The following is a 17,637-nucleotide window of genomic DNA, read 5'->3' on the forward strand; positions in this document are numbered from 1 at the left end:
CTTTTCAGTCACCGCACATTTCTATATATGTTACCAGAATACACAAAAGTATATCAAATAAATGCCTTGCTGAAATAAAAATGTATAACATAGACATCTAGTTTAACATGGCAGAAAAAAATTGAGACATTTAGCTCTATTTCCAAAACCCCACTGAAAGGACAAAGGAAACAAGAAAGGACAAAGAGAACAGGTGAGGAAACAGTAGACTAGAGATGTCAACATTTTGGAAGATGAGAACTGAATAAACAAATGGTAAATGACTTAGCAAAACTAAGCTATCCAGCAGAAAAGGAATCTAAACACAGAATTACCTAATATCATGACAAATTTTTTAATTGTTGGACTTGAGGGAAAAAAATTAATGAAAGGTATATCGATAACTAAGAATTTTTTTTTAAAATCAAGTATCAGCAATTTTTAATTCTGAGGGAAGGAATGATGGAGTCATACTAAAAAGGAAATACAGTAACAGTGCTCTCATAGATTGGTTGTAAACAATACTTCCACAGCCATAAAGCTGTAAATGTAAAAAAATTATTGAACCAAAAAATATGACATAAGTATATTGGGAGAATATGGGCAAGGTATGTACGTCATTAGGGATGGCATCTGTGAGACAATCAATAACAATATCTAATATTGAAAAAATTAAGAAATAATATTTAGAAATAAGGAGGTATCTAGACGACATGGATAAAATAATTGAACCACTTGCCTATAGGATTCAGAACTTTAGAATCTATGTAACCTAGTTATTGCAATTAAAGATAAATTATAAAAAATATTACATATGATACTTTATAAAGTTATATATATATGTGTGTGTGTGTGTGTTTGTGTGCATGTGTATATATATATATTTCCTCTTGTCCTAGTAACCCCAACATAGAAAAAAAAAATTGAATCAATCCAGCATCACCTGCTCTTTGAAAGCCCACAACAGCTGGCAGTAAGCTCCACTTTCTTTGACAAAAGCTTTGCCTTCTTCTGGAAAAGTAGGCCATAAGTTCAGACAGTTTTTTCCTTAGGATGCATGATGACATCATGTAAATACCGCTTCTGAATCACCCTCATAAACACATCTTTCTATAAACTTCTGTTGCCCATAACCATCCTACTTTCATAGTCCTCCTCAAAAATTGTGGCCAGACACGGTGGCTCATGCCTGTAATCCCAGGACTTTGGGAAGCCAAGGTGGGCAGATCACCTGAGCTCAGGAGTTTGAGACCAGCCTGACCAACATGGCGAAACCCCATCTCCACTAAAAATACAAAAATTAGCCGGCCGTGGTGGTGCACGCCTGTAACCCCAGCCACTCCAGAGGCTGAGGCAAGGCACGAGAATCACTTGAACCCAGGAGATGAAGGCTGCAGCGAGCCGAGATTGCAACACTGCACTCCAGCCTGGGCGAACAAGTGAGACTCTGTATCAAAAAAAAAAAAAAATCCGGAATTGTTTGGCAAGCCTGGAAATTTTACCGTTACATTCTTCTGGTTAACCATTCAAGATGTCAATGCATAATCTTGCAAGTATTGTATCTGTGACACTTCTAAAATTACCATATTAATGCAATGCAGACTGTGTGTCACCTAATGTGGTTAGAACTCTTCACTTCTACTTTATTTTGATGGATTATGCTATTGACAGAAATAATTCTTCTCCAAGATCTGCTAAAACTGCTTAACCTTAACAAATTGTGCTTAAGTTAAACTAAGGTGTAATTCCAAAAGAAATTTAAACTACGATACTACTACAAACAAGAATCTCATATACATTTGATATTCTTCCAAGAAAATTAAAATGCACAACCAAAACAAAATAGACAAATGGGACTTAATTAAACTAAAAAGCATCTGCACAGCAAAAGAAATAAGAGAGTGAACAGACAACCTGCTGAATGGGAGAAAATATTTGCAAACTGCATCTAACAGGAAACTAATATCCAATTACAAGGATATTATAGTATTTACAATACTAATTGTAAGAATTTACAAGGAACTTAAACAATAACAAAAAACCGTATAACCTCATCTAAAAGTGAGCAAAGGACATGAACATTTTTCAAATGAAGACATACAAATGACTTCATTTGAATGACATTTGAATGACATACAAATGACCAAGAAGCATATGAAAAAACGCTCAAAAGAACTAATCAGCAGAGAGATGCAAATTAAAACCACAATAAGATATAATTTTATACCTGTCAGAATGGCTATTATTATTATTTTTTGTTTGGTTGGTTTTTCCAATAAGCCTTTTACACTCCTAAGAATGGCTATTATTAAAAAGTCAAAAAATAAAAGATGTTGGCATGGGTGCAGAGAAGAGAGAACACTTATACACTGTTGGCGGGAATGTAAATGAGTGCACCCTTTATGAAAAACAGTATGGAAGTTACCCAAAAAACTAAAACCACCATTTGATCCTGCAATCTCACTAATGGGTACCTACCCAAAGGAAAAGAAATCATTACATCAAAAAGACACCTGCATATGTTATGTTTATCACCAAAAATATGGAAACAAGTGTCCCTCATGGATGATTTTATATATATATATATGTATATATATATGTGTATATATATATGTATATATATATGTGTATATATATATGTATATATATATACACACACACACACACATACACACACATTTTACACACACACACACACACACACACACACAGGCAGACAGGCAATGAACTACTATTCCGCCCTTAAAAAAATAATAAAATTTCACGTTTTTTGCAGCAACATGGATGGAACTGCAGGCCATTAACTTAAGTGAAACAACTCAGAAACAGAAAATCAAAAAATGCATGCTTTCACTTATTAAGTGGGAGCTAAATAATGTGTACACATGGACACAGAGTGTGGAATAATAGACACTGAAGACTTAAAAGGGTGGGAAAGAGGTGAGAAATGAGAAATTATTTAATGGATACAATGCATATTATTCAGGTGATAGTTACACAAAAAAACCCAGACTTCACCATTAGGGAATATATCCACATAACAACAACAAAAAAATTAGAATGCATTTTATCTAAAGTTATAATTTAATTTAATTTAATTTTATTTATTTTTTTTGAGACAGAGTCTCGTTCTTGTCACCCAGACTAGAGTGCAATGGCACGATCTCAGCTCACCTCAGCCTCCCGAGTAGCTGGGATTACAGGCGCCCACAACCATGCCTGGCTAATTTTTGTATTTTTAGTAGAGACGGGGTTTCACCACGTTGGCCAGGCTGGTCTCCAACTCCTGACCTCAGATGATCTGTCTGCTCTGGCCTCCCAAAGTGCTGAGATTACAGGCGTGAGCCACCATGCCCAGCCAAGACTCCTATTTTTAATCACTTAAGCAGAAGAATGACATGACTTCTAAAACTTGTTTTAGTTTGTTCCATCCACAGAACCTAAAAATTTGTAAATTTATAAGAAAACTTTAACAAGGTTACAAATATATATCAGTGTTTCTGGTTAATTAGGTGTTTGGCTGATACACTTTCATTTGTTTAAAATACCATGATTTTCTAAGAAACTATTAACTTAAAAGCAAAAATTTGATTTTAAAATGGCTTCATTTTGAACTAGAGAAGAAATACCTTTAAATTATGTTACATTTTGGTCTGGGTGCAGTGGCTCACGCCTGTAATCCCAGCACTTTGGGAGGCCGAAGTGGGCAGATCACTTGAAGTCAGGAGTTCGAGACCAGCCTGGCCAACATGGTGAAACCCCATCTTTACTAAAAATACAAAAAATTAGCTGGGTGTGGTGGTGGGCACCTGTAATCCCAGCTACTCAGAAGCCTGAGGCAGGAGAATTGCTTGAACCCAGGAGGTGGAGGTTGCGGTGAGCTAAGATCATGCCATTGCACTCCAGCCTGGGCAACAAGAGTGAAACTCCATCTCAAAAATAAAATAAAATAAAATTATGTTTCATCTTAAGCCTGCATTCTCTCAGATGATTTTCAAAAATGTTTAAAGCAGCAGAATCATACCTTTCAAACAAAATCTTATTGAAAACTCAAATGTATAAAATGTATAAAACAGATAACATGGAGAGTTCTGCCTGCTCACTTTTCTTTTCTCATTGACTTGGAGTGGAAAATAATGGATCTAAGACTGTGGGATATAATATGAAATGAACTGCTTTAGATAGTATTCATCTGTGAATTGTTAATAATTACAACTGCCAAAAAAAGAAAAGCTAGTAGCAGAAGTTAAAAGTTCCAGTAAAAGCAGGGCGCAGTGGCTCACGCCTGTAATCCCAGCACTTTGGGAGGCCGAGGCGGGTGGATCACAAGGTCAGGAGATCGAGACCATCCTGGCTAACATGGTGAAACCTCGTCTCTACTAAAAATCGACATATTAAAAAAAAAAATTAGTCGGGCGTGGTGGCAGGCGCCTGTAGTCCCAGCTAGTCGGGAGGCTTAGGCAGGGGAATGGTGTGAACCTGGGAGGCGGAGCTTGCAGTCAGCCAAGATCGAGCCACTGCACTCCAGCCTGGGCGACAGAGCGAGACTCCGTCACAAAAAAAAAAAAAAAAAAGTTCCAATTTAAGTTCACAAGTGACAGTTCAGTAATTCAGACAAGGAAAGAACAATATGCAGAGGCTGTCATATAAATCCTACATCAATCACAGAAATAAGTGTCTTACTTTAGAAACCATGCAGGAGTGTCACAGAACAAGCTGCTACCCTTAGCCAATTTATTTACCTTTGTCAGAAGTATCCTGTGTTAATGCATTTTTGCATATTTCATCAGACACCAAAGATGGAAAAGATCAAAAAGGTTAATTTGTTGTGCCTCCATTTTGTTGTATGCAAGTAAAAACATCCTCTCACTCTATCCTACTTCAAAAGGATAATGTGAATATTATTAAAATCATATGCCTGTCTCTCTAGTCTAACAGGTCTCCCATAAACATACGTGCACCCCTATGTGGATGTGAAAGAAATATCACCAGCCGGGTGCAGTGGCCCATGCCTGTAATCCTAGCACTTTGGGAGGCCGAGGTGGCTGGATCACTAGCTTAGGAGATAGAGACCATCCTGGCCAACTTGGTGAAACCCTGTCTCTATTAAAAAAATACAAAAAATAATTAGCCGGGCATGGTGGCGGGCACCTGTAATCCCAGCTACTCAGGAGGCTGAGGCAGGAGAACTGCTTGAACCTGGGAGGCAGAGGTTGCAGTGAGCCAATATCGCGCCACTGCACTCCAGCCTGGTGATAGAGCGAGACTCCATCTCATAAATAAATAAATAAATAAATAAATAAATAAATAAATATCATCTATCTACTTATTCTTGCAACTAAGAAAAACATCAGCAATTATTTGTACATTGAGGATGTATATTTTCTTAACTCTAGAGGAAAATAATTTTATTTTAATGTTTACACGATTCTTTCCAGGCCTGATTCAGCAGAAGGCTCAAAACTTTAAAAATGAGAAAGTTCTCACAAGATTCCCCATGATTTTCAGTTAGTATCAATCTATAAAATCTGTTTTCATCCCATCATGTCCTCCTACCTACACAATCACTATCCATCAATTTTCCCTTCTGTCTTAAATCTTCATAATTCTCCTTTCATTGAGGCAGTACACAAAAGACTCCACAGAAATAATCTTTCCAATGAAAATGAGCAAAGGCCACATAGAAATACTCTTTAAAAAAATAAGCAAATATGTGTAAGTATGTTTAACTTCACCTATGAACACATACACATTTAAGTAATACCATTTTCCCCTATCAGACTGTCATAGATGAAAAGATTCTTGATATTGTTTAAGATTTCTGAAGCACTGGAGGAAATAAGCACAAGGACACACATACAAACTGAAACATCTTTTTGGAGGGCAAACTGACAATGTGTAACAAAATTGCAAACGTACATATCCTTTGACACAAAAAGTACGCTTCCAGGATGTAGTCTAAGAAATTAAACCAACTTTAAATACAAGGAGATCGAGTAGACCAGTGCCAGTCTGTGGCCCTGTTAGGAACCAGGCTGCATGGCAGGAGGTGAGCAGTGGGTAAGCAAGCATTACCACCTGAGTGCCACCTGAAAGATCAGTGGCAGCATTAGATTCTCACAGGAGTGCAAACCCTATTACTGTGCATGTGAGGGATCTAGCCTACATCTAATACTTGATGATCTAGGGTGGAACAGTTTCATCGTGAAACCATCCTCCACCCCTGGTACATGGAAAAATTGTCTTCCATGAAATGGGTCCCTGGTGCCAAAAAAGTTGGGGACTGCAGGAGTACTGTATTAATTATAGTATTAAAATACAAAATAATTTTTGTGTATATTGATAATGGCTAAATTGAATACCATAGAAATATTTAAAATTGATGAGATATATTTAAGTTGAAACAAGATGTTCATGCTCTATTAAGGAATAAAAAGAGGCTTTTTTTTTTGAGACGGAGTCTCACTCTGTCTCCCAGGCTGGAGTGCAGTGGTGCAGTCTCAGCTCACTGCAACCTCCATCTCCCAGGTTCAACTGGTTCTCCTGTCTCAGCCTCCCGAGTAGCTGGGATTACAGGCGTCCGTCACCAAGCCCGGCTAATTCTTTGTATTTTTAGTAGAGATGGGGTTTCACCACGTTGGCCAGGTTGGTCTCAAACTCCTGATCTCAGGTGATCCGCCCACCTCGGCCTCTCAAAGGGCTGGGATTACAGGCATGAGGCACCACGCCCAGCCATAAGAGGAAGCTTAGAGCACAATTTGATTGCATTTCTAAAATATGTCCTAATACACATTTTTGAGCTGTAGAAAATTAAACCATCATTAGTGGTTATCTCCACAGACACCTCTAAAGTAGAATTAAAAAAAATTTTAAGCAATAAGTGTATTTTCTTTTTAAAAAAATTTGCTTTAATGAAATTGTTTTGCTTTGATTACTACTTTTTGCTGATTACAAAATACACATGGCTCATTTTAAAAAGATAGGGAAGGGCCAGGAGTGGTGGCTCATGCCTGTAATCCCAGCACTTTGGGAGGCCAAGGCAGGCAGATCACCTGAGGTCAGGAGTTCAAGACCAGCCTGGCCAACATGGTGAAACCCCGTCTCTACAAAAAATACAAAAAATTAGCTGGGCGTTGTGGCAGGTGCCTGTAATCCCAGCTACTTGGGAGACTGAGGCAGGAGAATCGCTTGAACCCAGGAGACGGAGGTTGCAGTGAGCCAAGATCGTGCCATTGCACTCCAGCCTGGACAACAAGAGTGAAACTTCGTCTCAAAAAAAAAAAAAAAAAAAAAGAGGGTTGGGGGGTGGCCAGGCGCGGTGGCTCATGCCTATAATCCTAGCACTTTGGGAGGCCGAGGTGGGTGGATCACAAGGTCAGGAGATCAAGACCATCCTGGCTAACATGGTGAAACCCCATCTCTAGTCTGGTGTGATTTCTTAATCCCTATCTCAAGCCTAACTTTCTAAGTCTCAGATATGCATTTCTGCATATGTGTCACCCAGTCCTCAAATATTCACAAACTCTATCTTACCTGCCTTCCCAACCACTCTCCCTAGTCCTATATTTACTATCTCAATTAACTCATTTATGCCTAGTGTTCCATTATTGGAATGCTAGGCTGGTGGGAGTTATTTATATACACTGCTCGAGGTCATCACCAAGGTCTGATTTTTCACAAAAAAATTTGCAGCTTCCGGCATAAATGGGTTTACATCTTCCTCATTTATAAGGTCTCTTCAAGCTGGCACATTTAGTCATCTTTGACTTCTTCCCATCAAATAATTAGTGACTAAATCCTGCCTAAAGTCTATGTCTAAAATTTCTAATTTACCCTGTCCTCTCTCCATCTCACTTCCATTTTCAGAGCTAAGACCAAAGGCCCTGCTACTTCTGACCTGGACAATTCAGCCTTTCTTGAGTACCCATTACATACCACACACAGTGAAAGGAATTAGAATATGAGGACTAAAAAGCAAAGTAATAATACCCTTACACCTATCTTGGGAGAGAGAAATGGAAGAATAAAGTACAACATGATAAGTATTACAATTAGAGCAAAATCTACAAGATGTCAACTTCTTTCCTATTTGATCTAATCTTACAATATAACCCGAATTCTCTTTCTGGAATATAAACTAGATTATGTCACTCTGTTGTAAAACTCCTGATGATTCGACCCCATTGCCTACAGGATAAAGTCCAAATGCTTTAATATATGCAAACACTTCACAATTTCGTCCCAACTTACCTAAAAGCTTCATTCTATTACTTTTCTTTCACTTCACATCCTATGACCCAGTCATGTATAACTAAATGCTGCTGTGATATGCTGGGCACTTGCACAGTATCTAGTGATTGTGTATCCTGCACAAGCTCTTCTTCCTTATGTCTACCAGCAGAAATCCTGTCCTATCATCAAATCATACCTCCTCTTTGAAGCCTTTATTAACCTTCTCTGCCAATGTAGTTTCTATACAATCTGGTTTTTTGTTTGTTTGAGACACGGTCTCACTCTGTCGCCCAGGCTGGAGTGCAGTGATGTGATCTTGGCTCATGGTAGCATCAGGCTCCCAGGCTCAAGCCATCCTCCCATCTCAGCCTCCCAAGTAGCTAGGACTACAGGTGCATACCACCACACCCAGCTAATTTTTGTATTTTTTGTAGAGACGAGGTTTTGCCACGTTGCTCATGTTGGTATTGAAATCCTAAGCTCAAGTCATCTGCCTGCCTTGGCCTCCCAAAGTGCTGGGATTACAGGCATAAGCCACTACACCCAGCCCCCAATCTGCTATATTATCACTTTGTATTGCAATTTGTTTTTCTCTGTCTACCACTAGACTGTGGTATTTGTAGAGACAAAAACTATATCTTCTTATTTCTATCCTTCCCAGAGTCTAGTATCAGTAAATATTCAAGAAATAGTTGTTAAATGTATGATGAAGGCTGGGTGCAGTGGCTCACGCCTGTAATCCTAGCACTTTGGGAGGCTGACGTGGGCAGATCACCTGAGGTCAGGAGTTCAAGACCAGCCTGGCCAACATGGTGAAACCCTGCCTCAACTAAAAATAAAAAATTAGCCGGGCATGGAGGCACACGCCTGTAATCCCAGCTACTTGGGAGGCTGAGACAGGAGAATCACTTGAACCCGGGAGGCAGAGGTTGCAGTGAGCCGAGATTGCGCCACTGCACTCTAGCCTGGGCAAAAAGAGCAAAACTTCATCTAAAAAAAAAAAAAAGAAAACTGTATAATGGGGTGGAAACATTTGCAGAGAACCAAAATGCACTATCGTTACTTTTTTTTTTTTTTTTTTTTTTTTGCTGTTTGGAACCGATAGGTCTACTATCTACCACCACCCCCACATAAACCTGGAGCCCAAAGAAAGTACGCTTTATTTTCCCCCCTCTTCCTATTCATCAGCTTTTTATCCTTCCATCTCATAAATAACAGTAAACAATACAGAAAGAATCCCTGCCCTTTAAAGGGCTTATATTCAAGTAAGGAGAGGCAATTAATAGGGAAACATACATATGGTCATTTCAGATAGTGATGAATGCAATGAATAAAATAAAGCAGTTTGACGAGACAGGATGTGCTAGAGAAGAAACGTGCTATTTTAAATGAGAATGAGGAACAAGTGATAGAATGTTTCTCTGAGAAGGTAAGACATAAGCTGAGGCCTAAAGGATGAGAAACAACCCACTATGCAAAATTTTAGGGAAATAATTCTGCAAGCAGAAGGAATTGCAAGTGTAAAGGCTCTGAAGCAGAAATGCACACGGTTGGTCAGGTGTGGCGGCTCACATCTGTAATCCCAACACTTTGGAAGGCCAAGGCAGGAGAATCGCTTGAGGCCAGGAGTTCAAGACCAGCCTGCAAAACATCATCTCTACAAAACATTTAAAAATAAAAAAATTAGCTGGGCGTGTTCTTATGCACTAGCTATTAAGGAGGCTGAAGTAGGAGGATCGCTTGAGCCCAGGAGTTGGAGGCTGCGTGAGCTATGATCATGCCACTGCACTCCAGGGCAGGTAACAGAGCAAGACCCTGTCTCTCCAAAAAAAAAAAAAAAAGAATAAGAAGAAATGCACTTGGCTGTTTGACAGACTGTGTGTCTAGGAAAGGAAATTAGTTTAGAGAAGCAGAGCTTTGTAGGTGGTAGCCATGATGTAGGCTGACTGCACCTGCCTTGACTTTGGAATTTTGTAGTTTACAATCTTCTCCTCGCTAATATTAGAACAAGAAAATGACGGAATGGGGTATGCAGCCCACTCTATTGTCAGGAAGATGCCAAATAATTCTGAAAGTATCTTTTCTAGATACAAGGCCACAACAGTATGGTCCCAGGGCTAATGAAAACTTGATAAGCAGAGAAGAGTAAAAGCACAGGAAAAGAAAGACAAGTTCTTCTGACTACAGGCAAGTCCAAATGAGAAACATCAAAATTATCTCAGATTCAAAGAGGAAACAAAACACAATACTACTCTGAAAATATATATGGGCTATAAATGTATGCTTTTAACTGAATGAATTTTTCCCTTCCCACGTAAACTTATAATACAAATCTAGACTTCAGTGATTAAACAGATTTCCACTTTTAATTCACCAAGGTTTTTCTTCACTTTCACAGAAATGAAACAATTGTCTGATGTTTTGAGAATTCAAAGATTTAGATACATTAGAAACTGCCTCTTAGCAATCATTTTGTGGATGTTTATGTCATAATTATTTAATCCATCCAAGTAGTACTGTGATGTTACAGTCAATTTATGACATAAAGAAATATTCACAGAACTATTCGTTAAAGCAACTCTGTGATTGCTAGAAAGTAAAGCAGTAATTACACATCTTAACTCGTATTGTAAGTAGCATCTGCTGGCTTTGGTAACCCGAACACAATTCTAAATATAAAGATCCTTTCATTATCCTAATTAAGTCCTGAATTTCCAGGTTGTCAGCCTTCTAACAGTAAAAATAAATCCATTCTCATCATTCTTAAATTCAAATGGTCTCTGGCTAGTATAGTGATGTTTCTCCAAGGCTCTCTATGGGGGATCAGAGATAAGATTTTGTCCATGTTCTCTATGCAGGACCATCACAAGTAGCAGAGGTGGTCAGGCGCAGTGGCTCAGCCTGTAATCCCAGCACTTTGGGAGGCTGAGGCGGGTGGATCACTTGAGGCCAGGAGGTCAAGACCAGCCTGGCCAATATGGCAAGAGCCCGTCTCCACAAAAATACAAAAAAAAAAAAAAAAATAAGCTGGGCATGGTGGCACATGCCTGTAAGTCCCAGCTACTCTGGAGGATGAGGCACAAGAATCACTTGAACCTGGGAAGAGGAGGTTGCAGTGAGCTGAGATCGCACCACTGCACTCCAGCCTGGGTGACAGAGCAACACTCCATCTCAAAAAGAAAAAGAAGTAGCAGAGGTAACAAACATAATTACATTATGTTCCCACCCTCCCACCATTCCCCCCAAAGGGCCAAAGTTTCTTACAATGAGTCTTCATATTAATCCACAGTCTCAAGAGCTATGAAGGAAAAGAAAACACTTTAGCCTAAAAGATGACCTTTCCACATTCTCCAGGCTAATTTCCAACTTCATATATTTATACGGCCTTTTATTTTCTCTATCCCACTCATCAAGGAAGAGCCATTAAAAAGTATATAAATGGCCGGGCGCGGTGGCTCACGCCTGTAATCCCAGCACTTTGGGAGGCCGAGGCGGGCGGATCACGAAGTCAGAGGATCAAGACCATCCTGGCTAACATGGTGAAACCCTGTCTCTACTAAAAATACAAAAACAAAATTAGCCGGGCGTGGTGGCGGATGCCTGTAGTCCCAGCTACTTGGGAGGCTGAGGCAGGAGAATGGCATGAACCCGGGAGGCAGAGCTTGCAGTGAGCCGAGATCGCGCCACTGCACTCCAGCCTGGGTGACAGAGTAAGACTCCATCTCAAAAAAAAAAAATTATATATATATATATATATATATATATATATATATATATATATATATATAAATACCCAATGTACCTTCTTCCCAATCTCACATTTTTAGACATATTAATTTTGTCATTATTTTCCATCTCACCCATAAATTCATAATTGAAATAGAAAATCCATTGCCTTAGTTGGGAAATAAAATTGCCTAACTTCTCCTTGGAGTTCTAACTTAATTCTAATGCTGGAAACTCCAGGAAGAAACGCAAACAAATTGTCTTTTGGAAAATTTCTCCAAACAGGATGTACTGTATATCCTTGAAGACTAAGCCTGGGTATTACTGAGTAAGGATTTACTCTTTTCTTTTCAGGGGCAGAGTCTGAATTAAACCAAGGCCTTATGCCCTTCTTAAAAGACCAACAGCATCTGCATCACCTGGAATTTGTAAAAATATGCAGAATTTGGGGCTCCACCTCAGACATCCTAAATCAGAGTCTGCATTTTACTGATATCTGTATGCAACTCTATGTTCATCAGAAAATCTCAGAACTGGTAGAAAACTTAAAAGCCCATCGCACACACATAAAGAGAGATGAGCCTTGGGTAACAAATAATTGATAATGACCATAGTGCCCCTTCACAAATTATTTCTTAACAACAGGTTCTCCTTAAGAAAAATTTCTTGTAAAACTATAAACGGCTTGTCTTGAAACACACCAAAGCTTATCATAGGTATTGTTGTTAGTAGAAGTCACTGACATAACCAAGTGCTTACCTAATCTGAGCTCTCCGAAGTTCCCACACCCTATCTTCTTGCCAACCCTGAAGTTGGGTCCCACCATAAGAACCCCAGAGGATGATGAGGAGCCAGATGGTCGAGAGCAGTGTGCACTCCTTTGTGCCATGGGTTTAGTTGTCCGTTGTCTTTCATCCTTTTCCCTACTAGGATGGTCCATGATCCTACAGGACAGAGTCTCCTATAGTACAGCAAGTAGCTTCAGTATGTATACCTCTCTTCAATACAAAAGTATGTCCAAATAAATTGTAGTCAGAGAAAGGTAAGGAGTTCTTTTAGCACCATATTTGTTTGTAATGTATCTCCGGGAGATGAAAAACCATTTATTTGTTCCCGTAGGAAATGTAGTCACTAGGTTTCAATCTTAGGTGAACATCTTGTAACCTACGTAAAAATCAAGAAAACATGTAGTTAAAAATTAAATTTTGAAACAAATTCAGAAAGTCACTACCAATTAGAATGAATCCTATCCAAAGGTGAGCAAAATGCAGCTTCTGAAATGGGTTTTGGTTTTCTATCCTCCAATAGTTTAACCATCTGGATTAGTTATTCACATAGTATCATAAGCTCAGTAGGCTGCAAACCATAGAAGCTAAGGAAACACACAAGCCTTTAATATAGAATGCTATCTTCTAGTAATGTATCTATGACCAAAAAGGAAGACAATTGTTGTTTTTTTCATCACTGGCTAACAGAAATACATAGCAGTGCTAAAATAAAGTTAAAGAAGCTGAGGATGATTTAATTTTAAGCTCTTCCTTTTAATTTCGCCAAAACTTATAAGAAATTAGACTATTCACTCCCCCATTCCCCTATCCAAGCATTTACCAAGCACTAGCAAGAATTATGTAATCTTCAGTTACCAATCAACACAGACAACCTCTATGAAGGAACTTCCAAAACTCTATTGGTATTAAGTAGTCCTAAAGTTCTGAAAAGCTAAACTTTTGGTGGTTTTTGCTGTATGCTGAGTATGCAATGACAGAGTGCCAAAAAGAGATCCTTTGCAGAACCCCAAAGTGAAAATAAAGCAAAAAAAAAAAAAAAAATCTTAAGCGTAACATTCATCTCTACCAGAATTCTGCAGTGTCCAAATTCAGGACTGAGCCCAACACAAATGTTTGCAATGAGATAATTTTGATGCTATATTTGATTATCCATGTGAGTATTCTTAACAAAAAAAAATACTGCTATCACCAATCACATACTAAACACACACTTATATTTCACTTTCATAAATGTTTTCCTTAAAACTTAAGGGAAAAGAAGGCCAGGTGTGGTGGCTCACGCCTGTAATCCCAGCACTTTGGGAGGCCAAGGCAGGCAGATCACCTGAGGTCAAGAGTTTGAGACCACCTGGCCAACATGGCAAAACCCTGTCTCTACTAAAAATATAAAAATTAGCTGGACGTGGTGGCAGGCACCTGTAATCCCAGCTACTCGGGAGGCTGAGGCAGGAGAATAGCTTGAACCTAGGAGGTGGAGGTGGCAGTGAGCTGAGCTCGTGCTACTGCACTCCCACCTGAGTGACAGAGTGAGACTCCGTCTCAAAAAAAGAAAGAAAGAAAGAAAGAAAACTTAAGAGAATTAGAACAAATGTCAAATGTTTGGTTATTATCACCAATTATACGACAGAGCGAAGACGCCTATACTCTAAACTTCCTGAGGACCTGTAATTCCCTACTAAAGTAACAGGTAAAAAGCTGTCAGCTGACTGTACAAGTGGGCACATAATCCAATAATACAATCTGTTTGCTTTATTTATTTATTTATTTATTTTTGAGATGGAATTTCGCTCTTGTTGCCTAGGCTGGAGTGCAATGGCGAGATCTCGGTTAGCTGCAACCTCTGCCTCCCAGGTTGACGCGATTCTCCTGCCTCAGCCTCCCAAGTAGCTGGAATTACAGGTGCCTGCTACCACACCCAGCTAATTTTTTGTATTTTTAGTAGAGACGGGGTTTCACCATGTTGGCCAGGCTGGTCTCGAACTCCTGACCTCAGGTGATCCAACCACCTCAGCCTCCCAAAGTGCTGGGATTACAGGCGTGAGCCACCATGCCTGACCTCTGATTGCTTTATTATAGTTTAAATAAACTGCTTTTCATTTTTGTTTTCTTTGCTTTACAATAGATTTACATTTATAATGTATATTCTGTAAAGGAAAAAAAATCAAAGCGATCAAAGGAGGTCAGCAACTACTGAACTTCCTACATGAACAACATTAAGAATTCATATTTCCTCATTGTTTCTCCTATTTTCAAGTATATCCACTATCCCGGTTATCCTTGTCTTTTGCCTAAATCCCTCAAATGATATTAGAAAGAAAGAGAAAAAAATATCATAATTGTTGGGAGTATGTCTATACGTGAGACTGTCAACTCTACTTCCTTCCACTATAAGTTAATATGAGGACAGAGGCAGAATGTGTCTTGGCCCAATTCAGTCAATTTATAAGTATTCAATGAACTCACACATTTTCAAAAATTATCACTACAATAGCCTCATTTATAAGATTTGGAAACTATATTACATTGCCTATTTCTCTTCATATTTTTCATTTTTGCTCACTCTGTTTTTTCCAACAGATGGATGTTATTTTTATAATACTTTGCATTAATTTCTTCCATTGCACTTAGACTAGTATAACATTAGATGGAATAATCACACATAGCCCTCATTATCCATGTTTACTTACGTGTATGTATTAGAAGAACACACAGTTATTCGTCAGGTTAAAAACCCATAGAAGCCAGGTGCAATGGTATGTGCCTATAGTCTCCAGTTACTTGGGAGGCTGAGATGGGAGTACTGCTCAAGCCCATGAGTTCAAGGCTGGAATGTGCTATTATCATGCCAGTAAATAGCCACTGAACTCTAGCCTGGGCAACACAGAAAGACCCTGTCTCTAAAAAAAAAACAAAAAAAAATTAAAAATTAAATTTAAAAATATTAAAAATTAAATTAAAAAAAAAAACCCTATAGAAAGCCAAAAATTGGCTGGGCATGGTGGCTCATCCATGTAATCCCAGCACTTTGGGAGGCCAAGGTAGAAGGACTACTTGAGCCTAGAAGTTTGAAATGAGCCTGGGCAACATACGGAGACCCCATGTCTACAAAAAATTTAAAAATTAGGGCCGGGCACAGTGGCTCATGCCTATAATCCTGGCACTTTGGGAGGCCAAGGCGGGTGGATCACCTGAGGTCAGGAGTTCAAGACCAGCCTGGCCAATATGACGAAACCCCATCTCTATTAAAAACAAAAAAATTAGCCAGGCGTGGTTGTGCACGCCTGTAATCCCAGCTACTTGGGAGGCTGAGGCAGGAGAATTGCTTGAACCCAGGAGACAGGTTGCAGTGAGCCGAGATCATGCCATTGCACTCCAGCCTGGGCGACAAGAGCAAAACCCCGTCTCAAGAAAAAAAAAAAAAAATAGCTGGGCATGGTGGCGCACACCTGTGGTCCCAGTGACTTGGGGAGGCTGAAGTTGGAGAATTGCTTGAGCCTGGGAGGTTCAAGGACGCAGTGAGCCATGATCGTGCCACTGCACTCCAGTACGGGTGAGAGCAAGGCCCTGTCCAAAAAAAAAAAAAAAAAAGGCCAAAAATCTCACTCAGCTGGGGAAAAATGTTCATAACACCTACTTGTAGAACAGAACAATCACTTTACTTCCCACAACCATGACAAAAACTGACACTAAAGGTGCTGTGTCAATTTTCTAATCTATGCATGGGACATAAGCATTGTTCAATCTATAATTATGAAAGATGAGGCCAGGAGCAGTGGCTCATGCCTATAATCCCAGTACTTTGGGAGGCCGAGGTGGGCAGATCACCTGAGGTCAGGAGTTCAAAACCAGCCTGGCCAACATGGTGATACCCTGTCTCTACTAAAAATACAAAAAAAATTATGGTGGTAGGCGCCTGTAATCCCAGCTACTTGGGTGGCTGAGGCAGGAGAATCGCTTGAACCTGGGAGGCGGAGGGGGCAGTGGGCTGAGATCACGCCATTGAACTCCAGCCTGGGCAACGAGAGCGAAACTCCACCTCAAAAAAAAAAAAAAAAGAAAACGAAAGATGAATAATATTCAATGCTACTTTATGTGGCATCTCTCATTTAAGAAATTAAAGTTACTAAGTTTTTTAAAATCCTGTTTCTTTATCACTCTCAATTACAACTGCTCAATTATAAACTGCTCAATTACAAACTCTTTGGCTTATCATTTGAACTCTCTACTTAAATTCATGTAAAACAGTATATGGGAGGTTACATGAAGTCTAAAAGAAAATTAAGTCATATTATAAAAGCATCAAAATAAGTTTCACTAGTTTACTGTTTGTATATTTCAGATTCCCATATATTGGCTTTATCAAAAGTGAGGTACATAAATATTTAAATTTCAAAGTCAAAACACCCTGGGTTTTTGTTAATAATCAAAAGAGAGATTGTCAGGCTTCTAAATCTCTCTTCTTACACAACTTATGATGAAATTGTTTATAGGTATAGGACTGCTGGATCATATGGTAAGTGTATGAGAAACTCAAAAGCAAACCAGGCTCTTTCTGATCTACTACTTCTTCATCCACCACACATTGCTTTTGGTCCTCATGCTTGCTGTTTCTTGGTCACAAGTTTCGGCTCCAGGCATCACTTCCCATCCTACTGTCCAAAACAGAAATAATAGGGCAAAACCAAAAATCTTTCTCCTTATAAGTCTTTTTTTTTTAAATTATGTTGGTCAACGATAAAAATTCTTCTAAGAAATACCCCAACAAATTTCCCCTTCTGTTGGGTTGCCACTGGTTTTTGTACCAACATCTGTCATTCCAATTGTAAGCTTTTCAAAGAATGAGATAAAAGCCTAACCTGATGTTTAAAACACAGGGTAAATTTCAAGAGCAGTATCATACCCAGAATAAGTA

The 17,637-nt window shown here is 39.1% G+C and overlaps 1 protein-coding gene across 49 annotated transcripts in view; it reads right to left on the reverse strand.

Moving 5' to 3' along the window:
* CSNK1G1 (casein kinase 1 gamma 1) overlaps nt 1-17,637 on the reverse strand; it is a 206,809-nt gene that overhangs the window by 124,165 nt on the left and 65,007 nt on the right. For 45 of the 49 annotated variants that reach the window (XR_010151321.1, XR_010151314.1, XR_010151320.1 and 42 more), the window contains 1 exon segment: nt 12,697-13,101. Coding sequence is in view for 35 of the 49 variants with exons in the window: in XM_063793999.1 (XP_063650069.1) it covers nt 12,697-12,877 (181 nt within the window). In the remaining 14 variants the exon portion in view is untranslated. 49 annotated transcript variants of the gene reach the window in all.

Source organism: Pan troglodytes, chromosome 16, assembly GCF_028858775.2.
Source record: "Pan troglodytes isolate AG18354 chromosome 16, NHGRI_mPanTro3-v2.0_pri, whole genome shotgun sequence".
NCBI classification, from domain to species: domain Eukaryota; kingdom Metazoa; phylum Chordata; class Mammalia; order Primates; family Hominidae; genus Pan; species Pan troglodytes.